A 21,192-nucleotide genomic window follows, 5' to 3' on the forward strand; every position below is an offset into this window, starting at 1 on the left:
ATTCATCCCAGTGATTACTGAAATGTTTTGCTTTGTAAGGCTGAAAGCCAGCAAGAAAGCAGCACTGAGGACGTAAGGGGTGTTAGATGAGGTCAGAGTCACATAACTGTTGTGCCTCCCTCTGGCCTGCTCGAGCTTATTAATATTTTGTTGCGTTCCTGTTCTAAACTGGACCAGTTAAATGTGTAATCACATATTGTAKATGTTGCTTAGTAATAGCTAATATTGCCAGCAGGAACTGCAAGGGAGACMTGTATTTATACAGGCTATAAATGGAAAGCTTAATAAAATCAATCGATGAACTGCTTTCCTTTGCTGGCAATGAACTTCTTTAATAGCACTGCAGATGCTGCTGTAGTGTTGGAAGAATGGAAAGCACAATCATTTTGTTTAGGGAAGGATAAAATATTAATGTGTAGAATGTGACAGGAGATTTCCATGTTGTTGTAGGCTGCTCCGTTTTTCCTTAACTCRGGTGCTACCATTACCCTTAGTTGCAGAGGAGAGCCTTGCCCTGAGAAGAGTTTTCCTACTTTTTCCCTCTTCAGTTTTCCTAACTCAGTGCTTGTGTATTTTCATGTTTTTCAGCAATGGGTAGAAGGGCTTGGATCCATCATACACAACTTTAGAGCTAATAACGTCAGTCCAATGACGTGCCTCAAGAARCAGTAAGTCACTTTCTCTCCTCCACTGTCTTCCTCCACTGCCAGAATTTCTTACTGTTCATTTGATTTATTGATATTATGTACTTTTTTATTGGCTGGATTTTTCTTTTTTTGATGCATACACAAACAGAACCCCATGAGTCTGTCTTCTCTTCCAACTCKATAACTGTGGTACTGATTATTTTGCGCTAATTTTTGCCTTTACATTTATAAAAATGCCCTCTCATAAACACTGAAAGGTTACAGAGAAGTAATTATCTTATAAAAGATAATCTTATTATAGAACAATTATTTGTATACATTCCACAGGGATGYAAGTATGCTTCAGTTGGACATAAATATCTAATTTCTCATTTTACTTAATAGTATTTTAAACATATTTCATTCTTCATTGCAGCTGGATGAAATTGGCCTTTCTAACGAACACAAATGGCAAAATTCCAGTTCGGAGGTAAGCACTGTTAGGAATTCAAGTTTTTAGCAAGTAGGGGATGCCTAATGTTAATCAAATTCTGTGCCTTACTGATTAAATTTTCATATCAATTTTATAACTTTAAAATATATGTAAAAATAAACAGCACTACGACATACTTCTCTGAGTGCCCTACTAGGGCTTTTTAAAAGCATAGCAGTAGTTCTGTTAGTCCAGTAGAGTGAGGATTTGAGAGCTTGTAGCTATGATCAAAGTCCYTGAGAGCCAAAAGCATCAGGTTTCTCAGCTTAAAACTCCTCATTCTCTAGAATGGGTTTCTCAGATGTAGAGTTTTTCAAAATATTTATCAAGAGAACCAACTCTCAGAGCAGTCAGGCAGTAAAATGAGAGATACAGCTCTGCCAAAATTATTTTTGCTTTTATAGGAATCCCTAGAATRGAATTTGTTTTTCTCCCTATGGTAAACGAATCATTGCTGGCCTTAGGTTAATGGTTGTCAGTGATGGAAGAGCCTAAATAGCTTTGTTCTTTCTGTGTAACWATCAACTTAGTTTCTTATTTTCTTAATTTTTCTCCCATCACCTGCTCCAGACATTCCTAKCAATACATTGAGCCTCTTTGCTCTTCATGCAGTGTGTGAAAATCCTGCTTTGAGGGCATGCTGTGCTCTTAGGAAGAGAAACCTACAGTGGGAAGCAGGGAGGAGGGCTTTCTAGCATAAGCCTCACATAATTGTTTTGTTCAAGGGAGGAATAAGTGATTATGCTTATATACAGAACATGCTAAAGACAAAGAACCTGCCAAGCATGTTGGGCTGCCCTCTAGGCTTTAATTTCATGACTCCAGCCCTACCTTGACAGTGTTAAAACTGCTTTGCTGTATTAATCTTTCAGCTTTCACATTGCCAAAACCCCTGCTTGTTTTTCAAAATTCAACTAAACTGCCCTGGGACACCTTCTGTACAGAGATCTCAAGAGGAATATGAACTGAAGGGAAGAGATGAGAGAACAATATTACAGCAATAAATTAATCTTCAAGAATTTACAGCTTTAAGCCTGAGTGTGAACATAGAACTTTTYATGCTTCTTCATAAATTTATAGCCTGCTAGTTTGTCAGAAAATGCTTCTATGTTGAAATATTGCCTAGCATGAGGCAAAGTCTGAGTTCTCACTATTGTGTTATAGAAGCTTAATTTGCCTTTGCAGACAGGTAGTGCTGAAGGGAGTCCAGTCCACTGACTTCAATGTATTAAATTTTCCTGCCAGATTTGTAGCTTCCATTTTAGGAGTCCTCAATGAGGACTAAGTCTGTTTTACACTGACTTAATTAGGTTAATTTGACATTACACTTTTTGTTAATAAATATATTTACTGTCAGTTACTCCAAATGTTTTGGAAGAAATCTTAGTTTCACGACATCTGCAACCAAGTTTTAGGGGATTTCTTGTAAAGTGTAGGCAGTAGCACTTCCAGTTCTAGTCAACCCAAGAAAATCCATGTAGCCAAGATAAAAGATTCTTTTGAACAGTTGTTTTGATTGGTTTGCGTTTGCTTGATTTTGAGTCATAAACAGATGTGATTGATTTATACCCCTCAATCCAGTTTTGAGAGTCATTTTAAAAATCTGTTGATGAAAGTAACACAGTTACTTTCACACACAGAAGTAACACAATTTTCTTCCATGATATTACAATGAGATGAATGTAAATCTGTGAGAATGAAACCTCTTCTGATGGAGGAAAAAGTAGGACTTTTTACAAACTCTCTGGCAAAATGCAAGTCTTGTGCTGTATTATTTTTTGATTCAGCAGTCTTCTAGACTGCTTCTCTCATTACAGATTATTACTATATTTAATGCCATTTTCAGTAAAATAAAAGAGCATTTGGCATCAAAAATTACTTTTCTACAACCAAGGAATTTGGCTCACAGTTTCTGATTAATTGCTTATTCCGATATTACACGTTTGACATGACATTTATTACTGGAGCCCAATTCATTAGAACAGGCATAGAATTTTTACAGGGCTGAGGATAGATTGTAAATCTAGCAAGCGTTTTTCTCTGCCTCACAATAAGTGGAAACACGGGTTGTGAGGTTTTTTTTTTTAAATAGGTACCTAAAGTTAGACTCCTTAGTGTACATTTTACTGCAATCTTCTTAGTACTTATCAACTTAGAAAAGCAAACTATTTAGGTGCCTAAATAGTTTTAAGAACCCAGTTAAAAAATTGGCTAAGCTTTGTTAAAATATTATTTTATCRTTTAGATCTTTGGCTTCCTGATATTCACTTTATTAGTATGAAGATATTTACATAAGTGGTTTAGAGTGTTTTGGAGAGTCAAACAACTCGTCGCTATGGCAACAAATAAAAGCAACAGTTTGTTTCACATCTTTCATTTTGTKAAGTTATTTCATATACATGAGATTAATAGAAAGTCTCAACAAATATTTGTTTCACTTAATGATAAAAAGCAACATATTCTCATCACGTCATGGTTGAAGACAGCTTCTGACATCATTAGAAATATATAGGCCTCCAGATTCCAATTTTCTAAGCCRGATTTAGCTGTCAAAATTGGGCAGCTGTGGGACCCATTTTAGGTCAAAACGAAGAAAGAAGGAAGGAGAACTCTTAAGCTTGGATCTACTCTTCCAAAGTTAGAAGTCCAAGTGGAAACAAAAATAGACCAAAAGTTTTCACATTAATCATACTCARTATTTAAGCTCTAATTGGATTTATTTCTCTTCAAGTGAAGTCATGTCAGTGTCCTGCATGGTGAGATCACTCCTTGTTTTACAGAAGGAAGTGAATATTGATCACAGAGTTTGGAAAGATTTCAGTGGAGTGAAATCCCACTTAAGTTGTGCACAATATTTCTGGAAGAGGATTATTGGTAGGGCTATAAGGTGAAGGAGCATTCAGAGTGGGGAGAGACCACTACAAAGAGCAAAGAATTTGACTTGCAGYCACAAGTTTCTCCTTAGCAGAGAGGACTTGAAAGGGAGGAGGAAGGAAAGTGCCACGGGGGATGGTTCAGGTCACGTTAGGAGTGGTTTTCTGCCAGGAAGAGTTTAATGCTCCTAAAAGGAAGGGAGTCCCTGCAACCGGGAATGCCTGAAGACACGTCTTGTCACTTGGAGAATCTGCTGCTCCTTACACAGTCATATAGCTATGCACCAAGTTGCATGGCCAGAGCCAAAAGGATAATGTCTTACATGGTTCTGTATTCCAGCATATTGAAAAAACTTTTTTTCTCGTTTCTTTATTTTAATATATTTTGTACCAGATAGCTTGCAGACAGGGCATTTCTGATCCGTGAAACTTAGAACACTTTTTCAACCGCATGATTTCTTGGAAGGGGCTTGTGTTCATAGATGAGACTGGAGGAAAATGTTGGCAGAGAGGCAGAGAGAATGGACTGTTTAGAAAGTGATTAATGTTTTTCCTTTTTTTTTTTTTTTTTTTTCTCCTCTTTTTTTTTGTTTTAGCATTACCAGAACCTTTGCATCAGGTAAAACAGAAAAAGTGATCTTTCAGGCACTTAAGGAATTAGGTCTTCCCAGTGGAAAGGTATTTAGCAGTTTTGAATAAGTTTGTGTGTGTTTATGTGTGCGTGTATAAATTGATGAATCATTCACRTTTATAGCTGTGATGTAAGTCATTTACATCACAAAAAAAAAAAATGCTTTAATTCATGGGTAAGTTATTTGTCGCCACAGGTTGTTTACCAAAAGCAAGGCATAGTTAAATCTGTGACCCCAGTGCTCCTTAAACTTTTCAAATCAGATATTTTTCCTCTAATCGCCTGCCCCCTCATGCACTTATGAAAAATGTATTGGTGCAGAGTCTACATTTAGTGTTTCTCTGTTGCGTGCTGAGTCCTGGTTGCCGTTCATGCCGGTCCCCGGTGCGGTGGAGGTGCCAGCCCTCACTCCCGGCCGACTTTCCCTGCCTTTCAGGCAGGCTCCGTCCTGGGCCTGGCTGCAGCCTGCTCCCAGCAAGGCTGCCRAGCTCCTGGCCCACTGCCTCCGACCAGGAGGAAAAGCATGACTCCCTCCTGGTAGGGCTGCAGGGTGCCGGGCACCCGAGGGGAAAGCACCCCTTTGCTATTTAAAACCTTTGCACCAAACCCAGGCCTTTTTCCTAATGTCCCTTGGCTTCAGGATAAATACCCCGAGGTTCTTCTTGGACTTCTCCTTAAGCCTAAGGAGGAAACTAGGACCAAGGTTGAGTTCTGTGTTGATGCAGAATTGCTGTTACTGGGAGGCTGGCATACAARCACGCCAGGCAGAGCTCAGTAAGAACTGAGAACCGTTTGCAAAAAATACCACTGAACCCGTGTACGTTCAGAAAAGCACCACAGTAATTCTCATTTGCCTTCTCTAGTATAAGACACGCTCTTAGGAAAAGAATCCATAAACAGGCCTCTACTGGATAATCTACCTTTGCATTTTGTTGCAGAATGATGAAATTGAGCCTGCAGCATTTACTTAYGAGAAATTTTATGAGCTTACGCAAAAGATATGTCCCCGAACTGACATAGAGGAGCTCTATAGGAAGATGTAAGTTTTAACATTTAATATGGTCTGGTTTTAAATTATTTTACTGTAATTTTAGTCTATATCTAAAAGTGACAGAGCACTGTAAAGGCTGTAATCCTAGTGGTATCAGCAGGTTTTTAAGACAAACTCAAGCCTGTGTTTTCCCCATCCTTCCCTTTCAGACTGTTAATGTAAAAGTTCACTGTGTATTTTATAGTAACTTTTACATGAGTTAAAAAGAAGCACCTGGAACTTTTTATTTAATTTTATTTTGTTTGCATTGGCTTTACTAACTACTGTAATTTTAACTTGCTTCTTTTAGGTGATTAATGCAGTATGTGAACTAACTAAATTAAATAAGAAATCTGATGTTCTAAAAGGTTCTTCATTCAAATTATTCTTAGCTGGAAGACTTACATGTTGTTTTATGAAGTAATATCTGCTATGTTTTACCAAATATGAGAGATACACTGTACCTAGCATAGATAGTATATATATTCTGTGACTATTAATTTTGAGATACAGAGCCACTTCAGGTAGAAAAGTAGAGGGTTTTAAAAGTATCAACAATGTCAACATGTAAATCATACCTACTGTAGCATCATATATGAAAACTTACATTCTCTAATAAATTTCTTTTCAGCAATGGAGACAAAACTGATTATTTAACGGTAGACCAATTAGTGAGCTTTCTAAATGAAGTAAGCTTTTTCATACATTAACTACCATACAAGTCTGTCTGCAGTGGCTTGCTTCTTCCAGTCTTTCCATTGCATGCATCATGCCATTATTTGCTATGCTTCTGATCTGCTGATCTTTCCATTATGGTAACTCCAGGTGCAAAAATCAGCTCCAATCTTCTATGTTCTCCTGCTTTCTACATGTTGGCTTTGCGAATTGCATCTGTTAATTACTTGTGGTTGTGTTATGTCATGTGCTACGTATGTTTTGTATATTTTGTGCTGTTATATTCAGTGCAGTTTTAGCTAAAATACTTTCAGTATTTTATTACAAGCAATATATTTTACCCATAGGCTACTGATAAATATAGCTAGTAATTCTTTGGAATAAGAGAAAATAGCGAAATGGGCTTTTATAAACAATTAAATAGCTGTTTTATTCTTCCCTCTTTTATTTTTTTTCCCCATCTATTATCAATCTAGCTTTTGACAGGGTGTTTTAGGGGCTTGTCTACAATTTTTGAGTTACTTTAAGTTTTCAATAAAATGAGGTATTTTTACTGCTATATTTCCAAAATTCATTTGTTGGCAAGAATATTTACTCCTTCGTATTAGAAATATCATGTGAGAAGTATTTCAGTAAGCAGTGCTATTCTTTTCTAGTCCTAAAGCACATTAAGTTATGGAAGACCAATTCACTCAGAATTGCAACTACTACTCTATGAGAATGGGGCAGAAAAACATGAATATATTCTCTCATATTCCACACCAATAGATTCTTGTCACCTAGGATACAGGGAATTGTTTTCCTTTTATACCTGAACTTTTAGGGGGTAGGTGCATTTACCAAAAATCTCCTWAAAATATTTTACTATTTTAAAGTCTATTTCATATATCTAATGTATTTTTTTAATACTATTGTAGGAAGATTTAAGTAGTAAATCCCTCTTGCTTGCTTGCTTTTTAAGTAATGTATGGATTATTCTTCATGAAAACTGAACTACATAGGGACAGATTTCAAAGTTCAAAGAGGAAAAATAGTGAGGTTAACAATTTGATCACTCATGATTACATACGTGAGGCCTGAGTGAGCATCCACATACATCTCTCTACTGCCAAATATAAGCTCATGCTTAATGTCACTACTGTGAGATGTTCTTTTACTGAAGTTATTCACAAAGTCCAATATCTAGATGTTTGTAGGACTCAGGGTCAGACTTAAGAAATGTCATTCTTCCCTCTGCATTTAGGAGAGGAAAGAGTTAGATTGTCTGCTAAATTGTGAGTAATCCTTTTAAAAGTATTTCAGTCCCAAACTCACTTGTATTTGTAGACTTCAATGCTTAAAATATAAAGTCCTGCCTCATCTTGTCCAATATTTGCTTCTGGCTTTGCATGTGTACGTGTGTTAATCATGAGTTGAGTAATTCCTCATTTTTCAGTAAACTATTGTTGGACTTTATTTTAAATTTGACTTATGTGTTTATTTTAGTTTAAAGTGGACTTTCTGGAAGCTCTCACTTTTGAAGTGCCAGCAATTGTAGGAACTTCCTGGCTATCTCCACTGTCTCTTGAATAAAAAAAAACTGAAGTGCTGTACTCTCAGTTTTATATGATTTTAGCGGTTGTTTGTGAGAATTAGAAATCTTGTATTACGGGCAGAATTGAAGATCTTGTTCCTTACGTCCTACAGATATGACAGGCTTTTCACATGGAAATCTTATAGTTGACCCTCAGTTGGTGACTGAAGCTGGAAAAATTTAGTCAAGTAGTTTTATAGAGTGGGAYGCTTGGTTTGATGACTTGAAACCCTTGCTTTCAGCTCTATGCTGTAAGTCTTTTGGTTTTGAAATAGAGTTTAAGGTTTTGGTCATGAATTCAAAGGCACTAAATGACCCAGAATCTCTCTCCTGATGTGATCGTTTTTATCCCTTTGATATCTGTCCAACTCTTCAATTAGTGATGTTTAATCCTGGAATATATAAGAAGGGTTTTTTTTTTCTGGTTGTTTTTTAAATATAGAAGGGAGTTGTTTGGCAGGACAATTCCTCATTAGCCTGCAAACTAAATTTTTTGAATGTACCTCCTGGAAAGGAGCTTTGAGAACATCCTTTTTTGTTCTGTCTCTCTTTCTTTTTCCACAAAAGGAGACCATTTTTATTACTGCAAAGGATAAATGCAAATCAACCGGGAATTCTTTCTGTCCGTGCTTTTAGATGGCTTTAGATAGTTCGTCCTCATATGGTTAAGAAGGTCTAGGGGAAGGGCGTCCTTCTTAAATAGTAACTAGAAGAAGCCAAACAACTACATTGGATGTAGGGGATGGGGGCATTGCATCCCACCTAGAAAATCTTCAGCATGAAATYTGAGGTTTTTAGTATTGCTTAGGTTGCTTTCCTGAGCCAACAAATTCAGGAGATCAGAACATTTCCTCCAGAGATGGCACTATATATATATGTATATATATATGTGCGTATATATGTGTGTATATATATATATACAGGTTTTTTGATCACTTTCACTAGTTGTCAGATTTGCTTTCTTTTGAAACTCAAGAAATACTTTTGCTCAGATGAAAAAAACAGGTAGTAATGATCAGTAAGCACATTATCTTTCTCAGCTCCCTACAATTCTGAGGCGCAATTTCCCAAGAGGAGACTTTTTGCTTTATTCCATTTATTTTCTTCTATTTTCTTATGATTATCTGTGGGAGAAAGAGTGAGGAAGAGCTCTCTTTAGTAAGAACCTCCCTTCCTCTTTCTTAGAGTTGATTGAAGGGGTTTATTTTCACTAACAGTATATAGCTTGTCATTTGTCACAGTAGACTGTGTTGTTGCATGCGAGTGTGTTATCGGTGTTGTGTGGTGCTTAGCAAGTTATATGTCCTGCATCCAGCTGCTTTCATCTTTCACCTGAGTTTTACCTACATAATCAGGTAGCTGATCTCTAGTGAATGCAATTGCTCTACTTCAGATGCYGCAGACTGCCAATAGCATTACTTGAAAGATCCCTCCTTGTTTGCATGACTATATTGGCATTGGCTGTAATTTCTTGAAATGAATCAAGCACAGAYACTAATATACTGATTGGAAGAAAATTTATGAAGTTGCTTACATTTAACTGGGTTTTGATATTTTTTTTTTTCTTCTTGAAAGGGTTAAAAAAAAAAAAAAAAGGGAGAGGCAAAATGTTCACGTGTAAGAAATTACAGCAAATGCTGGTAGTGCTGTGCCAAGCCATGTGAATACCATCCTGTCCACTCCAAATTATTGATCTCCAGTATGGGGATGGCCTGATACATTTCTGAATTCTGCTTTAACTACAGCTTGAAAACTTTGCACCTACTGGGGTAAAAGAGTGTTTCACAGTCATATTTATTTCTTTATGTTTTATTGCATCTGCTTACATGCCACTACTCAGTTTAATTCTGTTTTTATTTTATTTTTTTAATGGAGAATCAGGCACACGGTGTGCAGCTCTAATCTGGAATGGAAAAAAAATTACATAGCACAGTCTAAAATGAAACCTTAAAAMCCCTGTATTTTAGCAGTGTCTTAGAAATCGCTGCTAAATTGTGTCTCAAATGCCTAAGTATTATATATTATGAAGTTGCAATATCATAAATTACTGTAAATGGAAGAGATGATACTGTGCAGTTTTTTAAGTTTTACATATTTCTTCTAAGAACCTAGACTGATTTTTGAATAGTTGATGAGCAATATTTGTATAATKCACAAATACTCAGTGGTTGCACATTTCTAAAATCAGCTTTCAAATTCTGTATTTATAGTATAGCTTTATTTTGCTTCTAATTTTTACTTTAGCTATAGATGTTGCGGAAGACATGCATTTTTGCGGAGGTGATTACAGTGCCATCAGTCAAGTCTCTCAGTTTACATGATCTACAAAAATGATCGGGAAGAAGAGCGAATTTACGAAGAAGAGAGTTTAGCTTTTTATTTTCAACATTTCATTGGCGTGTTTACCACGTGCAATCATTATTTTCATGAACAAGCAACAGTAAGACCAGTTATTTGATTACACTGGACTCTTTGGAAATATTTCTAGACTCAAACTGCCTAGGTTTCTTATAAAAGATAAGGAAGGTTTGTTTTCTGTCTAATGCTAAAGCTACCATTGGATATTCCGTAAGTTTTAGTTTTACTTTTGTTTTTGATTTTTTTAAAATGTCCACTTCTTTCTTTCTCATCTGCAGTAATGAAATACTCTTGGATGGTAGCCATGTACTGCACTGTTTTGCTGAATTCTCTTGTTTTCTAACCTTAGCACCAGCGAGATCCTCGGCTGAATGAAATTTTATTTCCATTCTATGATACAAAAAGAGCAATGCAGATAATTGAGACATATGAGCCAGATGAAGACTTGAAGAGTAAAGGTAAACAAATTGAAGGAAATGTAACATCACTGGTCTTTAGGCATTTGGGCAACATGCTTTGATGCATCTGACCTCTAAAAGAGGAGTTTACAGTCTTCCAGCTTACAATTTACAGATAATAATTTAGCCTTCTTATACTGTGATCTGCATAATACCTGAGGGCAGCTGCCTGGCTTGCAACAGAATATTTGACATGAGTGCTTTGCAAAATATTGTGAGCAAGAAGATTAGAGATCACATTGCCTGCCTTGAGTGCCTCCCAGCTGTAACTTCTTTCCTCAAGACTCACTGCATATCATGAGAGATGTTTTATGCTGCCGCTTTTAATTTCTCAGTGATCGATGAAATAAAAACACTTTTAAAGCTGGATATTCCACTCTCCCCCTTCTTTCAGCTTCTTTGAAAACTCAGAAGGAGCTGAGAGGATTTGAGTAAGGCTTTCACCCTTGTCTGACACAAACCCCACAAAGCTTAAGTTCCACTACAGGATTTTTCAGAAGGGTATGAACAAATTAAAAGGCAGTATTATTGGACTTCTCTGTCTAAAATAAAGGACTGTTTTAAATAAAATAAACCTGTGCATTGGAACTAGCTGAGCATCAATGTTTGACTTGAGAGAATGCAAATTTAAGCCAGGGTCAGGTAATTACTCTTTGCTATGACTCTCCATTATTAATTCCTTCCGTCCTGTCCTCCATCCTATTTTAGCCTCTTGGCTACTTTAATACCTCATATTGCAGTACTAATACTGATTATCTTGTCTTTTCTTTCCACTGAAACTCACCCCTTGATTTTTTTTTATACATTATGAAGCAACATAACAGGAAAGTAAGTGATATTACAAATTCTCTCCTGAGTTTATGTGCTGTCCCATGTTGCTTTCCACTGTAACGGAATAAACTCCTGCAAGTATTTCAAACAATGAACTTGGAAGTATCTTAGATTTTCCATGCTTTGCAAATGAACACGCGTGAGCGCCTTCAGGTATGTCTTCAGTTATTTTTGCCAGCAGAGAGCAATCCCTACGTGTGCTGCAAGCTGATCAGCAGCAGTGTAGCCACAGCCGGGACAGGACTAAACACGGAGCAGAAGAAAAGAAGTCCCATGTAAGATTATTAAGTGCACACTCAGAGTTGCTTGCTCACGAAGTCCAGGAGTCTGAAACTGTTGGAATATTCTGAGCATAGTGACACGGTTACTATTTAGCTTGGGGTACTGAAAGAGGAAGCCTCTGTTTTTTCACAAAAGCCTGTGTATACATAACTTTTGATAGGATTCCTGTTTTGATAGGGTTTGTGTCCATTATAAATTTCTACCAATGTTCTCCATGCTTTCTTCTTCCTTCCAGGTCTCATATCAAGTGATGGATTTTGCAGATACTTGATGTCAGATGAAAATGCCCCAGTTTTCCTAGATCGTTTGGAGTTGTATCAAGAAATGGACCATCCTTTAGCTCACTATTTCATCAGTTCCTCCCACAATACATACTTAACAGGCAGGCAGTTTGGTGGAAAGTCCTCGGTGGAGATGTACAGACAAGTGCTTTTAGCTGGATGCAGGTTGGAAGCAGTAGATAATAATCTTTAACATTTAGAAAATTTACTAATTAAGTCTACATAATATTCCTTAACAGTGATAAGTTACATAATTGAATGTATAAATTAAAAAGTGTGGCAAATGAAAAAGAATTACTATTGAAAAAGTTACTATATTTCTCACAGGAAAACTGCAATATAATGTAAGAATTGGTTTTGAGAGATGGGAGAGGGGCTGTGATAAAGACATTAGCTTGATCTCAGAGTGAAAGTTGAAGAATTTGAGAGGGTGTTCTGCTTTTTAATTAATATTATGTATATGACCAGTTTATGATTTCCTGCTTAATTTCTCAACACACTGTAGCATGTCATAATTATCTATGGAAAGAAAATAAGTAGTGAATACTAATGTGTTCATATGTGATATATTCTCCCACATACACTGTGTGTAAGGTAGTATTTTCAAAGTTATAAATTAATAGCCTGAAATAACACAAATAAAAAGAGTTATGGCTAAAATTGTGTTGTAGCTGCTGTGCCTGAACATCTCTGATCAGAACTTGTCTTGAATAGCTTACTTGTCCTGGAACACTAGGAAAACTGATGAGGTTTTTCTTATGTCTTTAGATGTGTTGAGCTGGACTGTTGGGATGGAAAAGGTGAAGACCAGGAACCAATAATAACACATGGAAAAGCAATGTGTACAGATATTCTTTTCAAGGTAAGTGACTGACCACTACACCAGAAAGTAAGTAAGTCCAAATAATCCCCCTAGGACAAGAATCAGTGCAGGGCACCTTCCCATTGTTCATACCCTCTAGCTTCTCCCTCATGACAGACTGACAGATGTCATCAATGTGGCATCTTAAAGACTTTTTTTTGCCTTGTGGCCTACAGTCCTTTTTTTGCTCCTCTGTAGGAAGCAGACTCTCATCTGTGGCTCAGTTTTCCAGTCTTTTCACATCCTATAGCTTTTTGTATAACAGAAAAAAATCTTCTCCACTGCCTCTGAAGTTTTTAGCTGTGGAAGCAACCAAGAATTACTCTTGGAGTTGAAATCCTTCCTGGCAAGATGAGCTAGCAGATATGGGGGTAGCAGCACTGGTGGGGGGTGAGTGGAGCAGCCACCTTTGCTGCACGTACTCTGAGCAAAACCAGCTACTGAACCTGGATTTTGGGGGGATGAAGAGAAGAATGAGTGTACACTTTGTTCCTGCTCTGGTTTTGTTTGCTACACTTGAGATTTAGCTCTTTGTTTCTCCAGATGGGATATGGGACAAAAAAATATTCTTTCCTTATGATTGTAATCTGATCTGTTCTAATTTGAATCCTGTTGTTGCATTTTGAAGGATGTAATTCAAGCCATTAAGGAAACCGCGTTTGTTACATCCGAGTATCCTGTCATTCTTTCATTTGAAAATCACTGCAGGTATATAGCTCATCCCTTTTTATTTTTAATAGTGCAGCGGTTAAGAAAGTTGATATGCTCTGAAATACTGTAATTGGAGTATATTTGAAAACTACATAGGAGTGTGCCGTTATATTGGATCTCGCTTGGAAGGAACTGTGCTTTAATATCCGGTTAAGCTTTAGCTAGCTTAGTAATGGCAATATTTTTATCTGTGGTAATGCTGTGAAGTATATTTGAATGTTCTATTAACTGTGGTATTCAGTTCATCTACTTTCTTGGGCTTTAATTTATATCCATATGTGTCTGATAATGGATTTATATTAACAGTTTGTTTACAGTAAAAGAATTTGAGATAAAGTGGGCAGTGTATAATTTGGGATGCCTAAATTATTTTACTCTTATGCTCTTTTTTTGAGTAATTTTTTTTTTTTTTTTTTTTTTTTTTTTACATTTAAGTTAACCAATGTCATATTTTTCAGCAAATATCAACAGTACAAGATGTCAAAATACTGTGAAGATCTTTTTGGAGATCTCCTGTTGAAACAGCCTCTAGAAACCCATCCGGTATGTTATTTTCTGCCTGAGTTTTTATTTTTTCTATTAGCGTATTTGAGAGAGAGGATAAAACAGGATTATAATACCAATTCAGGGAATACTCTTCAGTTCCRCTCCTGTGCTTTCAAAACTGAGTAGTGATTTGGGGTGTCTCCATTTTCTGATATAAACTTGTCCTTATTTGGTTTGTTTAATCTGTTTTGTATAGGGTTCGGGTGAGCAGCCTTGGGGAACTCTAACCCCTTGATGTGTGATGTGATTTCAACTCCTATACAAAATACACCACATACATTGTATTTGTTTGGCATATGTAACTTTGAAATTGCTGGTCACAAACAATTATTTACAAATTGCCTGATCTCATCTGAAAAGGGTGCAGTTCCTCATGTTTCAGGTGTACTTTGCAGGCTTCATGCTTGAGATCAGGCTCTGTAGGCCAGGTAGCCCCCATTATTTCATTAAGAAATAAATTAAGCACAAAGAGTTCCCTGCAGTCTCACTTAGGCCATCAAGTGCACTATAATCTGCATGCACTTCACTCTCCTGCATGGGCAGGAGATAACAACAGACACTGCTCCACAAGCACAATATTTGAGGCCGAATCTCTTATTACACAGTGTTTGCAGCTATATCTCCAGGCTTTCCTTAGTCCCATGAAGAGTTCGCTTGCTTCCTGTGCYAGGGGCCACCAAAACAGTGAACAAACTGCTTTTCAGTCTTGTGGGAGAACATGGCAAAGAGGACTCTGCCTGATCTCCCAACTTCTGACTCTGTGAGTCCCTTCAAAGAGGTCWTCTCTCGTCATCATCTTCAGGGCTGTACTTTTCTTGGCTTCCTTGGCGTGTGACAGGGACAGCAACACTTCAGGCTGGGAGAAAATCAGGTTGTCACTCTGAAAGTTACAACCCAGAGGAAAAAAAAAAGTGGTCCCCTGTGAAGTCTGCCATACATTGTTGTGCGCTTCACAAAGGCTTAAATCTAGCAGCTTTAGGSAAGCCTAAGGCTGCAGTGCTGCTATCTCGGGCCTCAGTGTTTAGCTTCAGCTGCCTGCACTCCCTTCTGCATTTGGTCTCCATTCCCTCTCAAGGCTTCATTCAGTCCCCAGCTGCCAGCAAAGTAAAGCTGCATCCCAGGCGACCTGGAACGTGTATTCCAGGAGCACCAGCTGGTTTGGTGGTGCCTCAGCAGGCTAGGGGTGACAGACATGAAGAGAGACGTGACACTACAGGAAGCAGATTTGTATTTTAAATGAAAGTAAATATTTGCCCAAATGGGCATCTAGCTCTACCCTATGCCTGGGGGTGCTCACCAGCATCCCGGCGGCCTAGGGATAAATGATCTCTGCGGCACTGACATCTAGTGGAACTGCAACACAAGGGATCTCGCAGCTCAGGGAGAGCTTGGGTTGCTCAGGGTGCACGGGCATGGGTGAGCGAGCTGCAGCCCCTGCGACTGAGCTCGCCTCGTGGCAATACATAATTAACATCCTTCTGCAAGGAGACAGGTGCCCGTTACTGTGTCAGGACCTTCTTTTAATTTGTGTGTTTGTTCAGGGCTTTTTGTAGGGTGGAGGCTTGTTGGTGTTTCTTATCTCTGCTTCTTCTACTTGGGTTTCAGGTTGCACTGGTTGATTCTTCTGTTTCTTCTTCTACAGGATAGGATTTAAGGATAAGTCTATCTGAATATATATTCTAATAATTTTTACTAGCCCTGTCAGTATCTCCTAGTCCCATATTGCTCATCCTTCACTGGGATCCATATTCTGTTATACCAATACCTTTCTACAATACCTTAGCAGGCCTCAGGTGGAGAGTGTACTACACAMAATACCCCAAAATCTATTTTTGAGCCTCGGACTGATGTGATGAAGCTTAACTTACAAGGTTTTGTATTTTTATTCCTTTTTTTTTTCAATGATGTTTTTTCTTCCTTCTCGATTTAGAACAAACTTTTTACTAATGCTTACTTTGTTTGTGATATTTGCCATTTGGTGCCTTTCACAAATGCTGAAAGCGTGACCTTGTGCCCCTCCTGGAAAAGAAAAACCAGTCCTCCCCACTTCACTAAGAACTGGGTAGCGTTTTCCATTCACCAGTGCCAGCCCGTTTTTAYTCTGTAAAGTGCTCTGTCAGTATGKGTGGGCTCTCTTGCTTGCATTATTACAGCTTGAAGGGACCATAAAAGGTGAGTTATTTAGAGATCAACTCATAAAAGGCTAGACTGTGACTTGGACTGTGCACAGGGAGAGAGGGAGAGTAGGAAGCCCTCTGATGAAGAGCTGCAGGCCACATCCATGTGCATTGCAGGAGGCAACAGAACACATTTTAGTCCCTGCAGCTGAGGAGGGCATAGGCTGGAGAGCTTATTTCAGCTGAACAGAGCTTTCCTGTGGGATGGAGAAGAACAGAGATGACATTTCTCCAGTCACACTGCCTTCCAGGGCTGTGCCTGAGATGTGGCAATACTTGCTTACTGCCCAGTACAGTTGCTKCCCTAAAATCAAAGTCCAAAACTGAGTTGCAAAGAGGCCTCATAGCTGTTACTRATCATTTTTATCAATTATTTTACAGCTTGATACAGGTAAAGCCTTACCTTCTCCTAATGACCTTAGAAGAAAGATTCTCATAAAAAATAAAAGGCTGAAGCCTGAAGTAGAAAAAAGTAAGTAAAACTTGTCAAGTATTAAATTAAACTAAAGTTCAGATTTAAGATGAATGGGCTTTATGTTACTAAATTTGTCAAGTTACTTGCATTTCACTGTTGAATAATATGTCTTATAAATTGTGTGTGAATGACACTTTATTTGTCCTTGCATTTCAGATGAATACTAGAGTCGAGGTCTTGATGTTAGCGTGTAGCATAGATAGACCTAGAAATGTAATCCTCAAACTTTATCAGATGACTGTTCAAGCTAAATTATAACTGAGATACAATCTCTTGTAAGTTCTGCCCATGATGATATGTTTACATTGCTGTGTTTTTCCAGGATAAGCAAAAAATGAAATGGAATTTCAAATGGCTCTTCTCRCTATTATTGCCAGTTCTGATATTTATCTTCTTTCAGTAATAATAATAACATTGTTATCTTAGTTTCCAGCATAGCCATAGTGATAAACCCTGGTCCTTCTCTTGCCAAAGATAAGCATGCAAACCTTCTACTGACTTCAGTGTTACATTGATGGTGTTTGTACTGTCAAACTGAAATGCACACAGGACCACAACTGAAAATCCAAGCTCTCTGCTTCCATTTGAATATGGTCCATAAATCATTCACCGAAGAGATAGTTGTCTGCTTATTCTTTGGAGAAATAATACATTAGCTCCACAGAACTTTGAAGTCTATGGAGGAACTTTCGCTATTTCCATGAGCTTTGGTTACAGCTCTTGACAGCTTTTCAGAACTAGCAACAGTCCMTGTTTAATGACACCCTTACTCTGCATAGTTTTGATGCTAACTGAAAACTTAATCTTGGAGTTTCCCTTAAGGAAAAGTAAATCATAAAATCAGAGTGATTTATGCTTGCATTTCATTTTGCCACAAAATGTTTATGATGAAACTAATCAATTTTTCTTATAAACAGAACAGCTCGATGCTCTGAAAAAGATGATGGAAGCTGGCGAAACGGCTGCTCCTGTAAATATCCTAGAGGATGATAACGAAGAAGAAATAGAAAGTGGTGAGGATTTCACAGAGAATGTCTCAGAATGTCTCTCAGCACACTGGGTGTTGTGGGCTAGCATCAGCAGCCACCCACGCAAGCCACGTGTGCTCTGTAGTGGYAGCACTAAGTACAGGATCATTTACATGGACCTCCAGCTGCTACTGGCAGTGTGGCAGGCTGTGGTTGCCATCTTGAGCCTTGAACACAGCTCAAGTGTTCTGAGTGCTAATTTTTAACATTTTTTTTAGAAATAAATTGAGGCACCAACTCAGTAAGATTTTCACTGTGTATGTATGTGAGCACATACCTGGGAGATTCTGGTATTTGCTTCGGAAACAGATTTTTGTCTCTATTTTTAATGCGTGTGTCAACATCAGATTGGACTATTGCATTCTGCTCTCCATGGATAACATCAGGGGTAGGATTTTTTGTGCCGAACTTAGGATATCATTGGTGTAAACATCTAGATCTGAGCCAGTGATGTGGAATGCATTTATGGCCAAAAGAGGAAAGTAGGCATTGCAAGGAGTGATTCATACGGCCTGGCTTAGATGGCCACCTTCAGAGGAGGTAAATCATGTGGTGCCTGCAAGTGTCTGTCCCAAGGTGCAGGGCTGTGACACATTTCATACTGATTGACCAAACTATAGCCTCCCTTGATTTCTTCATATCACAAAGTTGTTGCCGTTGCAGTCAATAGCAGTTCTCAGGTTAGATGCTCTTTATGATGCAAATCTGCTCTCTATCCTTGCAACAATRGAAAAACAGAAGGATTTTTTAGAAGGATCTCTCAGTATCTTTCTTCAGATGATCCAGGAGCAGGCCGAGTCCCACTTGAATACTTCTAATAGTGTTGTTACAGTCTTGTGTTACTAATTACATACTAGGGTACCAAGAGGCTCAAATAAGTATTTTCTGAAATTATTTAAATCCAAATAAATAGTATACTTAATCATCTTGTTTTTATTAAAAGCCTTATTGTCTTATCTGAGAGCACTRATTTCTTATGGAAATTCATCTTAATAAATTTAAAGGATTCTCTATAGCATRGGAGTGTGAGGAAACTAAAAGCACACATTAGAAGCCTGGAGACCAGTGACATTTTGCATTTTTATTTAAAGAACCACAATCATTTCTTTCTAATTTTCCCAATTCTATGTTTCTTACAGTCTTGCTAAGCATATTAATGAATCCTAAATAAAGTCTCTCTTATCCCTTCTTCCCTAAGCATCTCAGGCCTTTGCTGTTAATGACTACTGATCCTTGGAAACCTAATGCCCTGTTTTTTCTTTCTGTTTAAAGAATCTTCCAAACCATATCTGTGAATTTGGCTGTCACTTGTTACAGCTCACACACACATACAGACACACCAGAAAAAAAAAATAAAAGAAAAATCAGCTACTGTTTTTGTTTTTTTTTTTCACTGATTTTTCTTTTTTTCTGTGCAGCTGACCAGGAAGAAGAAGCACATCCAGAGTACAAATTTGGAAGTGACCTTTCTGCAGATGATTACTGTCAAAAAGAAGCTGTTGCTATCAGTGTCAAAAAGGTGAGATTATTTCTTATATATATTTGCTTGGGAGCTTTCCATRAAGATAGATGTAAATGACATCTTATTTTGTGGAAGCATCATATATTGTCAGAGGAGTTAAACACAAATCTTTACTAAATTCTTAACCCTCAGATTCATGAGAATTTTATAGCCCAAACTAGCTCTCTGCTTGTTTAGGTGGATTACTTCCCGAGGAAATAAAATCACTGTGTAGGAAGACAGTRCACAAGAAGTGGCAGTTATCACCAAAAATACTAATTAAAGGCTGCTAACAATTTCCTGCAATCGTGTCTAATCTTTTCCTTTGCATCACTATTTCGGAGCTTTAATGTGGGTAGACTATCAGTTTCCTCACTCAGCAATGCTTCCTTGCARAGCTTTTTCCTATGTCTTCTTTCTAGGGATTCCCTGGGTTATTCTTTTTTCATTAATTCTGAGAGTAGAGTCTCCCTTCCACCTGCAGCAAAACAGGCAAAGCAGGCAGATCATTCCCTGATGGGGCAACATGTCAATGGGGCTGCACCAGGGAGCCAGCTGGCAGACAGGGTCAGAGTGCTTTTTATTCTACTGCTACTGGRTTCGGTACAGTCTATCAGTCTGTGCTCAGTAACAAAATATTACTTGTTATAGCACTTGACAGTAATTAAGCTACAGGACACTGGAAGTCAAAGCTAAGCCTGCTCTGGCACTGAAGATGTCAGAGCTGCTTGCTACAGATTAAAAAAAAATAACAAAATCCAAGTGCTGAAGTACCTTGTCAGATCATACTCCTCTGTCACTTGAGCATTTGTGGTCACTTCTCTCCTGCTTTGGATTTTATTCCAGAATGAAGTTTCCATAAGGGAAATCTTTTTCATGGCACAGATTGCCTTTGGCAGCGTGTCTCTCTCTAGCAGTACTACAGAGACATCAGGCCTGCCTGCTTGGGTTGTCTTTCAGACTGCATCCTTGGCTCTTCAAGGCTTCTATGGATTCTCCCACTGAACTGTTTAATTTATTTACTCTTGGGCTAGTGTCACTTACTAAATCAGCACCTCCTTAACCACCAACTTCAGCTCAGTCATCCCCAGCATATACCATTGGGTAATTTCTTCACTTCTTTGCTGATCAGTGACTTGTTCCTTGCTCTTTAGGTACCTTGGTCCCTTGAGTGCCAAGTCTTCAATTATCTCTCTGAGATTTTGAGTAGTGACAGCTTGTAAATTGAAGACAGAGAGACTCACTTAGCCATTGCAAGTAATATCTTGAGACAGGCCTTTTGCATATGTGGTTGTTTAAAGCATAGTTTACAACAATCTTAACCCTTAAGCTTTCATAGTCTAGAGAGCCTCGGTATCCAGATGATCCTCCGTGCTCGCTGGGTGTGTCATTCTCTCATTCTTCTCTGAAACTTCTTGTCCCCCACATCTAGCAATTGCAATATTTTGGACTTAGGCATTTAGCATCCTACTGCTGGCCAGTGGCTCAATTTCCTATCTTGTGTGCCMGTGTTTGAAAGATACTGCAACTTTTTGCAATTTTTTTTCTGAAAGATAAGCCACATATTAAAGCAGAAGAGTTTATACTTTTTGCTGAATACGTTAATTTTTGAGGATTTTTTTTTGCCTTAGTTATGAGTATTTCATTCTGCACTTTCTTTGGGTAATATATATATATTTTTTTCCCTTAGGCTGTTGAAGATTCTGATCAAGAAAACAATAAAAAGGTGATACACAGGATGTTACGTAGTTTGTTTTATTGCTTTATATATAACATATATA

The 21,192-nt window shown here is 37.9% G+C and overlaps 1 protein-coding gene across 2 annotated transcripts in view; it reads left to right on the plus strand.

The window, feature by feature from the left end:
- The window catches only part of PLCB4 (phospholipase C beta 4), a 190,301-nt gene that overhangs the window by 120,897 nt on the left and 48,212 nt on the right, over window positions 1–21,192 (plus strand). Inside the window, exons 8-21 of one of the 2 annotated variants that reach the window (XM_026052876.1) lie at window positions 589–668; window positions 1,063–1,116; window positions 4,589–4,670; window positions 5,562–5,662; window positions 6,285–6,342; window positions 10,609–10,717; window positions 12,066–12,276; window positions 12,880–12,973; window positions 13,602–13,681; window positions 14,143–14,227; window positions 16,789–16,879; window positions 17,800–17,895; window positions 19,329–19,429; window positions 21,102–21,137. In XM_026052876.1, the coding sequence (XP_025908661.1) occupies window positions 589–668; window positions 1,063–1,116; window positions 4,589–4,670; window positions 5,562–5,662; window positions 6,285–6,342; window positions 10,609–10,717; window positions 12,066–12,276; window positions 12,880–12,973; window positions 13,602–13,681; window positions 14,143–14,227; window positions 16,789–16,879; window positions 17,800–17,895; window positions 19,329–19,429; window positions 21,102–21,137 (1,278 nt within the window). The remainder of the gene's footprint in view (window positions 1–588; window positions 669–1,062; window positions 1,117–4,588; window positions 4,671–5,561; window positions 5,663–6,284; window positions 6,343–10,608; window positions 10,718–12,065; window positions 12,277–12,879; window positions 12,974–13,601; window positions 13,682–14,142; window positions 14,228–16,788; window positions 16,880–17,799; window positions 17,896–19,328; window positions 19,430–21,101; window positions 21,138–21,192) is intronic. The other variant, XM_026052877.1, reaches the window with a different exon arrangement.

Source organism: Nothoprocta perdicaria, unplaced genomic scaffold, assembly GCF_003342845.1.
Source record: "Nothoprocta perdicaria isolate Ctin4 unplaced genomic scaffold, notPer1 scaffold_93, whole genome shotgun sequence".
Taxonomy (NCBI): Eukaryota; Metazoa; Chordata; class Aves; order Tinamiformes; family Tinamidae; genus Nothoprocta; species Nothoprocta perdicaria.